Source organism: Gobio gobio (genome assembly GCF_949357685.1).
Source record: "Gobio gobio genome assembly, chromosome: 4".
Taxonomy (NCBI): Eukaryota; Metazoa; Chordata; class Actinopteri; order Cypriniformes; family Gobionidae; genus Gobio; species Gobio gobio.
This window is the reverse complement of record NC_137100.1, coordinates 34137576-34153390: the sequence shown is the minus strand read 5'-3', so window position 1 is coordinate 34153390 and position 15815 is coordinate 34137576. Positions and strand designations below refer to the sequence as shown.

At 42.5% G+C, this 15815-nt stretch overlaps 1 protein-coding gene across 2 annotated transcripts; it reads left to right on the top strand.

The window, feature by feature from the left end:
* The first annotated feature begins 8664 nt into the window (after positions 1-8664).
* On the top strand, positions 8665-13052 carry anxa3a (annexin A3a). 2 transcript variants are annotated; one of them, XM_079814388.1, is made up of 14 exons: positions 8665-8741; positions 9083-9111; positions 9203-9253; positions 9444-9531; positions 9649-9743; positions 9830-9943; positions 10125-10215; positions 10295-10374; positions 10464-10520; positions 11399-11492; positions 11588-11683; positions 11784-11842; positions 11940-12062; positions 12458-13052. In XM_079814388.1, the coding sequence occupies exons 2-14, from the start codon at positions 9094-9096 to the stop codon at positions 12515-12517; spliced, it is 1026 nt and encodes a 341-aa protein (XP_079670514.1). In that variant the 5' UTR covers positions 8665-8741; positions 9083-9093; the 3' UTR covers positions 12518-13052. The 2 variants fall into 2 exon arrangements, with proteins under 2 accessions (XP_079670514.1, XP_079670515.1); XM_079814389.1 differs by having other exon boundaries at positions 8671-8741; positions 9022-9111; positions 12458-13010.
* The last annotated feature ends 2763 nt before the right edge of the window (positions 13053-15815 follow it).

Here is a 15815-nt window from a genome sequence, read left to right as displayed (position 1 = left end):
TTCACTCCAAAAGGACTAAACATACTAGCGGTACATCTCATAATCATATACTTTGTACCATTGACTAAGACAAAGAAAGAGGAACCTTTAGACATCAAACATGCCTTGGTTTAAAGACATAAAGGCAGTGCATCTTCTATACAGAGCCATTTTGAGCATTTAAGATAGCTCTTACATCACGCAAACATAGGAAATATGGGGAGCATGCATATACTTAAGAAATCATCATTATATATCTAATTTCTGGGATAGTTTAATTAAAGGCTAAATAGAGAGGAATGCTTGTGTATGTGTGTGTTGAGGTCATCCCCCGGCCGTTCTAGACTGAAGGGTGAGGTAGGTGTCCTGGCTGATTAGAATCTGATTGAAGCTCAAAAAGGGCCATCATAGTATCTTCTGGTCACACTCTAGCTGGTCATTAACCAGTCGGTGGTGCAATTTGACTCAGACTAGTTGGAGCCATTGGAGCAGGGATTTAATTTATATGCAGAGCTGTATGGAGGAAAGCATCTCTGATGTTTCTCCAAACGACTCACCACTTTGATCCCATGGGAGAGACTCCAGACGCTACAGCCGGTATGTCGCTCTCTAACTCTGCTTCTACCGGCAGTAGCGCATCACAAGCCTGCCCGGCCGCTTGTGGTGCGCTCATCGCCGCTAAGGATCTTCACCAGTACTGCGTGGTTTGCTTGGGCCTCAAGCACGCGCAAGAGGCTTTAGAGAATCCGGAGAACTGCAATCACTGCCTGGTGCTGCCAAAGAAACTCCTGCGACGCCGCCTTAAAGTTGCCGCTACCCAGTGCGGCGATCTCGAGTGTGAAGACTCAGATGTGGAACACGGTGACGGCAGCGCGCTACCGGGGACCCCCCGGGGCGTGACTGCTTTTATCTGGGCTGACCAGCCCAATCCTGAGTTCCAGTGTTGTGCCAGTTCACAGCTTTTCTGAACTAGTTCAAGTTCAGTTCATACATGCTCAAAGTGAACAGTTCACGTTCAAAGTTCACAATTTTAATTCTGAACTAGTTCAAAGTTCAGTTCATTTTACTTTTTTCGTGAGATATTCAAATAAATACTTTTTTTCACACTACGAGCTAGAAATCACTATACGTTCTTTGAAGCTGCTCATTGTAGACATTTGCTCATGACACTGCAATTGTCGGTGTCCGTCTCCGTGCCATCACTTCCACTAGCCATTTTTTTTTAAAATTGCAGCGCTTTCTCTCACTCTCGTCTTTGGTCTGTCTCTCTCTCTCTCTCGCTCCTCTAGCCCTCCGCGCTCTCGTCGTTGCCTGCTACGCGGCGTTGCTATGCCTACCCCGCTCTGCTGCTATTCATCACGGGTAACGTTGTGCGGAAGCCAGTATGCTATTCAACTATTCTCAGCCGGACACTACGTTGCCCGCAATGCATTGCGCACACAATGTCAAAACCATTTCTGTCTGGTGATACGTGATTTAAGCGGCACCAGCGAGAATACAGGAGGGAGGAACTTTCTCTCGTTGCGTTTCAAAAGAGAAAACAGATGTCACTCAGTTTTCAATGGAAAACAAATTCCAACGTTCATTTACAGTGATGTCTGCCGTTCATTACACATAATGTGAACTAATTCACGTTCAAGTTCTTTATTAAAAAATGTGTTGCGTTCAGTTCAACGTTCACGAAAAAATGAGCGTGTTCAATGAACGCGTTCTTTTGAACTCGTTCACGCACAACACTGCTGAGTTCCCTGAAGAGGACATCTTCGCGGGTAATCTCCCGCTCGCCGACGATCCGGCCGGGTCCGGTGACGAAGACGACGCGGGCATTCTCGGGGTCTCAGAGGACGAGGAGGCCATCCTGCCCTCTGGTATTCCCCAGGCCTGCGCCCCCTCGGCCTTGCCTCAGTCCATCCTCATGGATGTGTGTGAGCGAGCGGCCGCTCGTCTCAACATCGAGTGGCCGGCTCCACTGAGCGCCACAGACCAGGAGAGGGATATCTATGACAGGGAAGTGCTGGGAGCTCCCGCTGGCCAGAGGAAACAACTTTTTCCCGTTCTTCCAGTGTGTGCTAAGCACATGAGGCACTACTGGAGCGACCCGCTTGACTTTAAACACGGTCTCGCGGGTCTGGAGGTTAAGGATATGGCGGCTCCCGCCCACTATTGAGCCCTCCATCGCCAGGCACCTCAATCCAGTCCAAAGAGGGCTCCTCGCCCCCCCCTAAACCGGTCCTTCCTAACAAGATGGACAGTTTTTCCGCTTCAGTGCACCAGGCCGCTTATAAATCCTCAGCCTTGGCTGTGAGGGCCCTGAATGTCTCCTCCCTCCTCTCCGCTTACCAGGCGGAGATTCTGGACGACCTGGGCCAACAGCTGGACAATGGATCTCCTTCGCCTGCACTATGGAAGGAGATCATCGCGGTTAACGATCTCATTCTCCGTAACGCTCGTCAGGCTGTCCAAGCCTGCGGGCGCTCCATGGCGCTTTCTGTAGTAGGAGAGCGCGCGCTCTGGCTCAACCTCTCGGGCCTCCCGGATAGCGAAAAAAGACGTGTCGCAGGCGCCCGGGCTCTCTTTGGCCCCGCTGTCGCACTGACGCAACAACGGTGTGACGACAAGAAGAAGGAGGATGAGGCCTTTAAGTTGTGCCTTCCCAGGAAGGCCGCCCCACGCCAGGTTGAAAAAAAAAAGTGCGCCAGGAAAGCACTTTTCTCTGCAAAGAGTGGACAGCTCTCTCAACCCACGCATGAGGTCCCTAGTTTCTCCACTAGAGGGCGTCATTGCATCACAAATAAGCCAGCTGGGCAAACACGAAGCCAGCACGGCGCGAGTGGGCACGCTCGCGAGCCGTGTGTTGGCTTCGCGAGCTGCAGAACCACCCGAATGGATATTGCGCACAATATCCCAGGGTTATCGTATGCAGTTTGCAATGAAACCATGGTTCGCTTGCCCGCGCCATGAAACGGAACGACTGGTTCACATCGGTCGATCTGAAAGATGCTTTTTTCCACATAAGCATTTATCCACCGCACAGGAAGTTTCTTCGTTTCGCCTATCAAGGCGTTTGTTACGAATTCACGATCCTGCCATTTGCGATGGGTCTACGCCCTCGCAGCTTCTGTCTGTGTGCGGAAGCGGGGTTGACTCCCCTGAGAATGTCCGGTCTATGGATCCTGACATACATAGACGATTGGCTCATCATAGCCGATTCGAGGGGAAAGGTGTTGCAGGACACCTGCCGCGTGCTCGCGCACATTACATCTCTGGGCTTCAGGGTGAATGTGAACAGAAGCAATTTTACACCCAGCCAGAATGTGATATTCCTGGGCATGGAGCTGAACTCTCCATTCGAGCGCGTCTCTCACAGGAGCTGTCTGTCGCAGTTCAGAGAAGGGGCGAGGGTGCAATATTGCACATGTCTCAGGCTACAGGGTCTTATGGCTTCATCTATCCAGGTTTTGCCACGAGGACTCCTGAGAATGAGGGCGTTCATGAAGTGGGTTTTGTCACTACATTTCAGCCCGTTACACGATCTTTGCCGCTTTGTAACAGTGACGCGCACCTGCGCTGCAGCTCTGCGCCACTGGAAGAGCGCAGACTTTTACGCACAGGGCACCCCTCTGGGGTCGGTTATGTTGCGGAAAGTTGTGACGACGGATGCGTCCTTAGCAGGCCGGGGTGCCACCCAAGAGGGCAGAACTGTGAACGGTTTGTGGCCGAGCAAACTACGTTCAGAGCACATAAATTATTTAGAGCTCCTGAGTATTTGGAAGGTTCTGAATCATTTTCTGCCCCGTCTGCAGGGACATCATGTGCTCGTACGCTGAGACAATACCACGGCAGTGGCTTATATCAATCTTCAAGGCGGCTTGCGCTCGACGAAACTCATTGCTCTAGCTTACCAGCTTTTGGTATGGAGCAGTCGATTTTTCCTGTCGTTACACGCGACTCATGTTCCAGGGTTTCTGAACAGAGGCGCGGATCTTCTATCGAGGGGGAACCCGCTCTTGGCGATTGGCGCCTCCATCCTCAGATAGTAGACATGATTTGGATGAGATTCGGACAGGCTTCCGTAGATCTATTCGCCTCGCGCGAAAACAGCTGTTGTCCTATGTTCTTCTCACTAAAGGACTTGGACGCGCCCCTCAGGGTGGACGCACTGGCCCACCCGTGGCTCAGAGTGCTGCTGTATGCCTTTCCTCCCCTGTGCTTGATAACTCCAACACTGGCCAGGGTGAAAGAGGGGTACCTGTCTCTCATCCTGATAGCGCCAGGTGGCCCAAAGCGCCCAGGCTGGCGGAGATAATCCCTCTACATGCTCAGCCGTGGCGCCTCCCCCTCTGCACAGACCTATTGTCTCAAGCGAACGGGGAGATTTATCACCCACACCCGGACAGGGTAGCTCTCTGGGCTTGGCCCGTGAGAGGGCGACCCCCGCGCGTGGTGGTTACTATACAGTATACCCATATACAGTACAGTAACAGCTTTGGCGTCAGCCAAACGTGTCAGTGAGTTACATGCACTCTCGGTTCACCCCTCGTGCATTAAATTCTCTCTGGGTGGAGATAAGGTTTTCCTTAAGCCTAATCCAGCCTTCATGCCGAAATGTTTTCCTGCGTTCACATCGGAGGTGTAGGAGCTTTCCGCTTTTCACCCTCCGCCCTTTTCCTCCACGGAGGATCAAAGGATGAATGCTCTGTGTCTGGTCCGTGCGTTACAGACGTATTTGGCTATGACCAGTGCTTTCCGGAAGAGTGACCAACTCTTTGTTTCATGGGCTCCTCCCCACAAAGGGGATCCCCTGTCTAAACAACGCCTTTCACATTGGCTTGTGGACGCTATAGTTTTGGCTTACGAATCGAAGGGAGTGCAACCCCCAGGGGACATCAGAGCTCATTCCACGAGGGGCTTAGCCGCCTCTTGGGCTCTGTTCAGGGGAGTATCACTGCAGGATATCTGCTCTGCTGCCAGTTGGGCTTCTCCCCATACGTTTGTGCGATACTATAGGCTGGATGTCACCAGAACCTCGGTAGCACATTCGATCTTGGGGGTGGGGTCTTCCTGACCCTGCCTTCTTTTGTGTGTGCCACACACGTTTAATGTCTTGCTTGCACACCGCAGTTACGTGTGTGCATCTGTTTGGCGGGTTCATGATTATGAGACGTGTCAAGCACCGCCCCCTTGGGGGTGACCGTCTTTTTCTGGCTAACAGGACCTCACTGTGAGTATATTGGGCAATCGGGGAGCTGTCCATGTCTCTCCCATAGGTGGATCTCGAACACGATGTGATGAAAGAGAACAATAGGTTACTGTCGTAACCCCGGTTCTCTGAAACATCGAGTGGAGAGATCCACCAGCTTTGCCCCGCTTGCCGCATGAGAAGCGACTATTCTTACTGGAGTACAGTAGCGCGTGCAGGCTATATATGCCCGCAGGTAAGAGGCGGGGCCTGTCTTGTCAGACTTGGTGCTGCAGAGGTCAGGTACGGATGCCCTTCCCATAGGTGGATCTCTCCATTCGATGTTTCAGAGAACCGGGGTTACGACAGTAACCTATTGTTTTCCATGGCCGAGCATTCAAGCCTTATGTCACCAAGTACAATGCAAAGCGTCGGATGCAGTGAGGTAAAGCATGCCGCCACTGGACTCTAGAACAGTGGAGATGTGTTCTCTGGAGTGACAAATCACACTTCTCTGTCTGGCAATCCGATGGATGAGTCTGGGTTTGGCGGTTGCCAGGAGAACTGTACTTGCCTGTCTGCATTGTACCAAGTGTAAAGTTTGGTGGGGGGGATTATGGTGTGGTGTTGGTTTTCTCTTAATACTTCAGCATACCAAGACATTTTGGACAATTTCATGCTCCCAACTTTGTGGAAACAGTTTGGGGGTGGCCCCTTCCTGTTTCAACATGACTGCGCACCAGTGCACAAAGCAAGGTCCATAAAGACATGGATGAGTGAGTTTGGTGTGGAGGAACTTGACTGGCCTGCACAGAGTCCTAACCTCAACCCGATAGAATACCTTTGGGATGAATTAGAGCGGAGACTGCGAGCCAGGCCTTCTCGTCCAACATCAGTGCCTGACCTAACAAATGCGCTTCTAGAAGAATGGTAAAAAATTCCCAGAAACACACTCCTAAACCTTGTGGAAAGCCTTGCCAGAAGATTCGAAGCTGTTATAGCTGCAAAGGGTGGGCCAACTTCATATCAAACCATACGGATTAAGAATGGGATGTCATTAAAGTTCATGTGCATGTAAAGTTATGTGTGCAGTGTGAGACAACTTAACCATAGTCTTGGATGCATTTTAAATGTTATTGGGTTTCAAGACGGGGAACAGAACAAAATGAATTAATTATGTGTAAAAAATTATTAGCAGCATGTTATTCATGAAGGGAGTAAGAATGCATATTTTTCGAGATCATGACATCATGTCTTAAACTAAAGGGCCATTTCATTTATTTCTTTGTATAAAGGTAAGAGCAAAAGACTATTTAAAAGTATACAAAAACTGTTGGTAGCACTAATTCAAAATGTTTGTTTTATTATCATAGCTTCTGTTTTGGATATTCAACCCAGACAATTTTAAAAGAAAGGTTCTTTAAACTATAACTATAACTACAAACAAATAAAAATGTACCTATTAGTGGAAACAGTAACACAAAACTTAAAACAATTACTAAGATATAGAACTTGTTAAAACTTCCCCATGTAGCCTCCATTACCCAGAAGCATTTAGATTTTATTTACCCCTCCTTCTTCAGCTAGGGGAGAGGGGTACCAATTTACATTTAGCCTACATTTAATCATTTAGCAGACGCTTTTATCCATTTTATCCAAAGCGACTTACCACTAGCGAATTTAAGCCAAAATTTAAGCAACTATCCAAAGCGAATTTAAGCCAAAGCTAACTTCAACATCAATAAAGATGTTGTAGCTCTTCATAAAGCAATACATCTACATACCTACAGTATATTCTACATGAAATCCTTGTGTTCTCTTTGTTGCATTCACATTATAAACTTTGTTTTACTTGTAACTTGTAAGTGATAAACATCACCAATATCACTTATACTAGGTACAACTAAGAAGACATTGATAAAGATACTGACCCAGAGGAGCAGCAGTCAAAAGCAGGCTATTTTAAAGGCACAAAGAGGGCAAAATCAGTGTACTTGCTCTTAATAAATTGTATGTGTGTTTGTGTAGGTCTACGCACAAAAATCTTGTAAGGCTTGTAAATCTTGTCTATAGACTTGAAAGGCGACACCCAGAGAAAGAAGTTGTAAGCGTTTGCAAGACCTCCTGCAGTCAATGAGGCTAAATGGCTAATCCAAGCAATCAAAATAAATTATACAGCAGACCAGGCTCAAGTGGACGCAAAGGTATCTTCAAAAAGGTTTCACTTTTATATAATTATATTATAATAAATTATATAATTATATATTTATGCATAAATAATTGTTATAGCAAAGTATGTAATGACTATGCCATAGTCTACTTGCTGAAAAGTTGCACCAAACAGTTGATGGGCCCCATTGACTTCTATAGTATTTCCCCCCCCATACTATGGAAGTCAATGGGGCCCATCAACTGTTCGATCACCTATATTCTTTAAAATATCTTCTTTTGTGTTCAGAAGAATAAAGACATTCATACAGGTTTGGAACAATTCGTGGGTGAGTAAATGATGACAGTATTTTTATTTTGGGGTGAACTATCCCTTTAATAATATATTGTTATTAGAAAAGTTCACAAGCACATGAACAAGTGGATGATTTAACAGGCGTCAGTTCCTCATGTCTGACAATGACCACAAGACTTGTTACTCATCTGTGTTACTGTTGTCCTCTTTTCTGTGATACTATTCCATGCAAATGAAAATAATATTGGTGATGACTGAGAGTTTGTATCTGATGTAGTGGTACAGGCCGTTTGTATCTGATGTAGTGATACAGGCCGTCCTAATTGTCTTAGTGCTTATGACTTTGCTCTCCTTCATTTCAGTCTAATGTGTCTGGCAGCCTGAAGATGATTTGCGGAGGAGAGGACTAGCCTCAAAACCAAGTTCTCGAGATGCTTTATAAAATCGCTGCATGAAATAATTTTTCCAGCTGTCTGCATGGAGAAATTCATCATTTATAATATCATTTAAATGTACTGCAGCTAAAAAGGTACAGAGTGAGATTCATATTGATGTAAGTTTCATATTTAAAACATAGCTTTGGTTTTTGGTGGTGAATGGCCCCTCGCAACACCAGGCACAACTTTACTTAGGCTACTATGATTTAAAATGAACACCCATTAAAATGTTGCTGAAAAATCATGCATATTATAATATTAGGAACTAAAATAGTATGCAAATGTTATGCATTTCAATACATTACTTCATACATTAGGCATATGTGCATCAGCAGAGTGAATGAAAGATTGAAATGCTGATGTATTATTTAACAAAACAACTAAATGTATTTCTAATTCATGGTTAATATACTATCATCATAATAACTTAATTTTACCCTTTTGTTTACAATAGTCTTATTCAGTGTCAATAATCTTGGCCCCACATGATTGTTATGTAACACTAAAAGCAATAATTTTAGTTAAATGGTAAATTCGTAGCTCGTTGGATATTAACGAAGGGAGAGGTTCAGTAAGAATGCCTTCTGTGTCGATGACATCATGTCACTCACGCCCTGAGGAAGCAGGTGGAGAAGTTAAACCAGACAGAGGGCCACGTTGAGAGTAGATTTGTATCGCAAAGGTAAGTGCAAACTTAATAAAAAGTAGACAAAAAAGCGCAGGTATCACTTACAAAAATAAATCTTGACATAACTTAAATTCAGCTTTCGATAAACATTCGATGCCCAGCAGACTGGGATTGCTACAGAATTGCGTTGATGTGATTGCTTTAGTCAGTCAGAATTTCTCAGAAATCATGATAGGCTAATTATGCTACGAGTTTTCTATCAAAGCTTATTTTTCTGTAAAGTCTTTAAGATCTGTTTCTGAAGGGAAGTCGTTTTCCTTTGCTTTTTATGTAGAATATTTAAAAAGAAAGTGAAAAATAATGGATTCTGAACTGTGAATTGTTTATCACACTAGAATACATAAAAATGGAAGGCTTGTTGTGGGTAAGTAAAATCTTAAAGCTAGATTCACTCATCTATGAAGGTCTAGTTTAAGTAAAGAGTACGAATTGAAATTTAATTTCTTATGTTACAGGAAGAATTGCAAAGTGTTGCGAATGCTGCTCCCGCTTCATTCACAGCAGCGGTAAATAAAACAAATAACTTTGATTAAGTTATTTTGTTATATATACAGCCTATATATAGCTCTGGGGAAAAAATTAAGAGACCACTTAACATTGATTTCTCAATGTTAAGTGGTCTGTTAATTTTTTTCCCGGAGCTGTATAAGTCACACTTTATTGATCAATTGATTGTTTGATGGATTACTTCCTCAGCCAGGGGAGAGGGGTACCATTAAAGCCCAAGCTAACTTCAACGTCGGTGAAGATGTTGCAGCTCTCCGTAAAGCAATTGAAGGCATAGGTACATAATCTACATACCTGAAGTGCATTATATACTGTAATATGTTTATTGATTATGTGTACATGAGTATATATTTAGGGCCTTGTTGTCTTGTTGTTGTAATATATTTATAACCAGGTACAACTGAGAAGACGCTGATAGAGATACTGACCCAAAGGAGCAGCAGTCAAAAGCAGGCTATTTCAAAGGCATACCAAGAAACCACAAAGAGGGTAAAATCTGTGTACTTGCTCATACCTGCTATGTATGCGTAATGCATATGAAGAAAATCGGTCTAAATTGTTTGTCTTGATCATAGATTCTTGTAAATGACTTGAAGGGCGACACCCGCGGCAACTTTGAAAATGTGCTTGTTGCACTTGCAAGACCTCCTGGAGTCAATGATTCTAAATGGATAATCAAAGCAATGAAAGTAAGTTATATTTCCCAGTTTTTCTTATTTGAATATTGATTTTTTTTGTTTTGTTGACATTTTAGCAAGAATCTGAGACACATTTGAGCTGTATCTTTGTGAACATATTTTGCATGTTATTTACCAATGTTTGTACATATTTTTCATTGTTTTCCTTATACATTTATGAATTGTTTTCCAGGGGGCTGGAACGGATGAAAGTATCCTGATGGAAATACTTTCCTCACGGACAAATAAACAAATCAAGGAGCTGTCTGCAGCATATGCTGAGGGTGAGATGAGGAATCTATTGTAGTAACAAAAAAGTTTCAGAAATGTGTTATAATTGCCTCTCTTCCCGTTGCCCTATAGAAACAAAGAAAACACTGACACAGAACCTAAAGACTGAAGTTTCAGGACATTTTGGCAAAGCCCTCCTTTTGCTCGCTGAGGTGATTAAATACACATGAATAACAGTTTATTCTAATGAATGAAGCTGATACTCTGGAAATTAAAGATTTCATTTGTCTCTCATTGTAAGGGTGCGCGGGACGAGAGCACCAATGTGAATGCAGACCAGGCTAAAGTGGACGCAAAGGTAAAGAAATCTCAGAAAAATCAGATCATCCTGTACTGAATACATTTTTTCAGAATACTTTTTCATTAGAATTTAATTGGGTAAATAATAATAAACGGAGCAATTCCAGGAGGGTCATCGCACCTTGGTGCTCGGGCCCTAAAAATCTGTGGCATGAAAATTTTTGTGCTGAATCTTGCATAAGAATTTCTCAAGACAGGCTTGGTATATCAAGTCTTCATTTATCTTGCTAATCACAATGACAAGATATATAAACAATACGTCCCTGAATCTCTCACCATTTTGTCCTTATTTCTATAATTAGGCCCACCATGATGGACAGTGTCGTGGAAATTCTCAATACGAATATCTGAATTCACCACAGGATCATTAATACTAACTCCGAGTTTTACAGCCTCACCCCGAGAGCGGCTCTATAGTCTTCCAACACAATCACTGTCTCTGTTGTGAGCTTTTGAGTATAGAATCCTTAGTACTTTCCAAGTTGCTCTTTGCAGAAATGAAGTTTTATTCCCGGCCGGGAGATCACTGGTCACAACATGTACATTTAAACCTTACAGTTGAGTGAAAATCAATGTCACTCAAGTGTCCTTCTCTGTGATTTGTTCTGGTGATTGGTTTGTAATGATCTAAGCTAATCATATGACAGTTCTATTGTTTTAAGCACTTTTTGGTCTACATGGTCTTTGACCTGAACATCCTTAGTCTGCGTTTTTCTGTAGTTTCATGTTAAATAACCCTTTGACCACTTCTGAGGCCATTATATCAAATATTTCTATCACAACAGCCAGCCAAAACTTGTTTACCTATAGCAATGTTGAAGATTATGCTTACTATGATTAGATGTGAGTTTCTACATTTCTCCGTTTCCTCCATAGGCCCTCTATCAAGCAGGCGAGAAGAAACTGGGAACTGATGAGTCCAAGTTCATTGAGATCCTCTGTAAAAGGAGCATCCCTCACCTGAGACAAAGTAACAACATAATCATCCATATAAACACAAGCGTTTTTAATAAGAACTGAAATGGCAGGTGTGTTTTAAATATAACTTGACATGTCCGGTTGCAGCAATATTGGAATATAAAAACGTCAGTGGCAAGACTTTGCAGAAGAGTATCGAGAAGGAAATGTCTGGAAACCTGGAGAAGCTGCTGGTTGACATTGGTATATTTTTTAATTATGAATTTAGAATGCAAATACACAAAAAGTTTAAAAAAATTACATTTTACCTCTACTTATTTGTAATCAAATACACTTCTTATAGTAAAGTGTGTGATGAGTACTCCTGCATACTTTGCTGAAAAACTCTACAAAAGCTTGAAGGTACTGCAAGAAACACATTATTCTCTATCATTGTGCGTTTGACCGACACTGATGTTTGTATTAAAAAATTATTTTTTTTATATTTGTGAACCTGCAGGGAGCAGGTACAGATGAAACCACTTTGACCAGAGTAATGGTCAGCCGTGGAGAGATCGACATGCTGGACATCAGAGCTGAATACAAGAAGCTCTATAAGTGTTCACTCCACAAGGAAATAAATGTACGTATTCTCTGCTGATATAAATACACAGGTTCAGGTCATCTTCCATCTTTCTTTGAATTATGCTTGAGCCCAATAGTACCTGACCTCCTGATCCTCAGGTTTATTTGTTTAATCATGCTCTCAAGAGATCCTAAAATTCATTAATGATATATTATCACTAGAAAAGTTCACAAGCACATGAACAAGTGGAGGATTTAAGTCACAGTCAGTTCCTCACATCTGACAATGACCACAAGATTCATTTCTCATCTGTGTCACTGTTGTCCTCTTTCTGTGATACTATTCCATGCAAATGAAACTCATGCATTGTTGATGACTGAGAGTTTGTATCTGATGTAGTGGTACAGGCCGTCCTAATTGACTGTGGGTGACTTTGCTCTCCTTCATTTCAGTCGGATGTGTCTGGCAGCTATGGTGACTGTCTGAAGATGATTTGTGGAGGAGAAGACTAACTCAGAAATACCACTGAAGATGTCCTGTTTAGTTCTCTCATAATCGGTTGATCCATTGTACCCTGACAAGGCTTAAGCCTAGTCCCAGTTTGAGCTGTTTTAACTCACAGCAACTTGCACTGACATATCGTAAAATATGTCAGTGCCATTGTTTTGTCTCAAGATGCACACCAGTAATGTTTTTTTTCTAAGGCATGTTTATAAAAGCTACTTAAATGTCCTAATTGAACTAATCCTGGTTTAACCTAAACCCTGTGAAACCAGGCCTTAATCTTTAATAAAATAGTTGTATTTAATAACATTAGATTTTAAAGCTTTTTTTCAGGAAATATATCATTGATATGTCTGGTTCACCGTAGGTAAAGGTACAGAATAAGATTCATATTGATTCATATTTAATGGTGGTGAATGGCTGGCAAGTAAAAAAAAAAAAAAGGTGATTTTAGACTAAACCCCACTGCAATTTTGCAATTCTGATAAAGCATGAATATTCAAAAACAAAATAAATAAAAAAAAGTACTATGCATATTTCTGCATTTCAGTTTTTTTGTAATTTCTTTTTATTTTACATATAACTTTTTTCCATTTTGTTTTTCATACACTACAGCAGAGTGAATGAAAGTTTGAAATGCTGATGTATTATTTTACAAAACAACTAAATGTATTTCTAATGCAGGGTTAATATATGCATGGTTGAAATGCTGTCTGGGCATAACAGTAAGATGATTTATTCCACTTATGGCCTTCTTTCCATGTCTGTTTTTTTCTCTATTATTTAATTCAATTTACCTGCCGCACTTGATCTCTATGTATTGATGGCACAGTTTGCCAGACGTAGGCCTAAATGCCATTAAGAAAAATTTATTGAGTGTCTGTTATACTCCGGTAGCCTTTTTGCTTTCAATTGTTGCTTTCTAAATGGCCTTCCTCCATCCACATGGCTCCTGCTTGAGCTGTTTTTTTTTCTTTCTGAACTTTCCCTTTTCATTGCACATTTAATTTATATTCAATTGTAGCTAGACTTTCTTGTAGATTTTTTGGTTAAAAAAAGAAAAATTGGACCTCAGTTAAGTCAATAAATATGACAGTGTCTACTCATGATAATACATGATAATACTCATGAAAAAAACACAGATCCCAAAAGTTTTATAAAACACTGCATGGCTCGACAATAAGGACTGGCTGAAGGCCCAGGGGAAGCGTGGACGATGATTGTGTAAGGCTAGAAGCTTACGCTGCTATTTTACACCAATAATTGGAACAAAAAGTAGTTGAAGGATGACGTGCATAATCTATTATTTATCTGACTCCATTAAAGTTGTTATTCTTTAAAGGTAAAAGTCTTTCTTAAAACTGATTTGAAAACGTAGGATTTAACTGTATTGCTTCGATAACAAAAGTTACAATCACTTTAGCTTTTAACATTATCAGTGGTAAAAGGAAAGATTTTCAAAGCCTTGAAAGCAGGTAAGGTTGTTTAAGTTACATGTTTAAATATACAGACCGTAGAAAGGAACAACATACTGTATAGAAAAATGTAGCTGTAACAAATAATGCATTGCTGTGCAGAAGAGGCCGTTAAAGCCTTTCTTGTAGTGCTGGTGTGCGGGAGTGGCAGGTTGAAAACCTTTCTCCTAGATCAAGAGTTACCTTTACTTCTTATTCCCTGAGCAAAGCATTGTTAAACATGGAATACCAACACCAAAACTAACTGACTGAAAACCAAAATATATAGCAAATGGGTGGTGATCAAGAGGGGGAGAAGTACATTAACAAAACCGGCCTGTGTCCCAACAGTCCTCAATCAGCATATTGATGAATCCCTTGCAGTGGATAGGCATTAGCATATACTGTTATGATGAAGGCCATTGTGCCACGTTTAAAGGTCCCATGGCATGGCATTTTTCTATTATTGTATAGTGTTTTCTGAGGTGTACTTATATTGTTAGTATGATTTTTACATCATAAAATGTCATAATTTAGAAATAAAAGGCATTTTGTCTATACTGCGGTTTGCCCTGTGGCTGAATGCCCTGTTTCAAGAGGCGTGTCTGCTGTGAGACTTCAGTAAAAACGCCCACTGTTGTGATTGGCTGATATCTTTGCATTTGAAATGAGCGGAGGGGGCGTGGTTTAACGAGGTCTACGACGCACGAGCTGCTGCCAGAGAGACGGATGGACCTGAGTTCACTTCTCATCAGTTCTCAGCATGTCTCATTTCAGGGTGAACTGTTGTAGTTACTAGAATATACTTCAGGTTATTCATTTATTTCTAGTCGGAGGGGCTGTCACTCATGTCAGAAAGTTAGTAACTTTAGTAAATTATGGATCAGCGCTGACTGGAGACGCGAACCGTTTAGAACGATTCAGTCTGATTTGGTGAACTGGTTCGGTTCACTAAAAAGAACCGATTCAAAAGAATGATTCGGTCGCGAACCGGATTGCTAACAAAGTTATTTATAGTAACTACGGAGTTGTGACTTGTGAAAGCGCTGTCTATCAGCGCGAGTTTATTGTGTTTGTATCTGAGAGTTCTGAATAAACACGAGTCCCAGTCACGCCGAGTCCGTCTTCATCATTATTCTACCAACTTTGTAACACATGCAATGTACCATTACAGCGAGATGAACGAGTTAGTAAGTTTGATTAAAGCATTATTTCTAGATATGTTCCAATCATATGAAAAGAGTCAGTGACGCGCATTGAGTAACTTACACAGCGCAAACAAAGACACAACAGCAGTAATCGAATGTAATCCAGTTTATTGTGGGGAAAGCTGGCTAGCCTAGCCGGATACCCTCACGCTTACCCCCCTTCTGCTTAATCTCGCGCCGTGTTTGGTGCCTCCGCTGTGGGCCAGAAGCAGTACTTGGGGTCGGGGATGTTGAAGGCCGAGCTTCGGCGTGCGTGAGGTTTATCTCTAAAGATGTGGCTCTGCCGATGTTAAGCAGAAACTCCCGACTGTATGCACATTTAAGAACAGATAGACGCGACGAGGACGTACAAAAACACTGACTCACAAGATAGAAAACACGAAAACACCGTTCTGTCGGGAGAGAGAGAAGCCGCATTGTGTGCACGAATAATAAATAATTAGCTACACATAAGAAATCACTGATCACAGATCAGAAGGAACTGAAAAAAGACTTCTGTTTTCATTTGTACATCCAAACACTGAGAAACTGCCAGCATTCACTCGTTCACAAGTAATGATCTCTCGAGCGTTTGCATGGGCGTGCCAGATTCTCTGGGCGGAGGAAAGGGAGGTAACCGTTCCTGCTTGGACGTCAAACCAGGA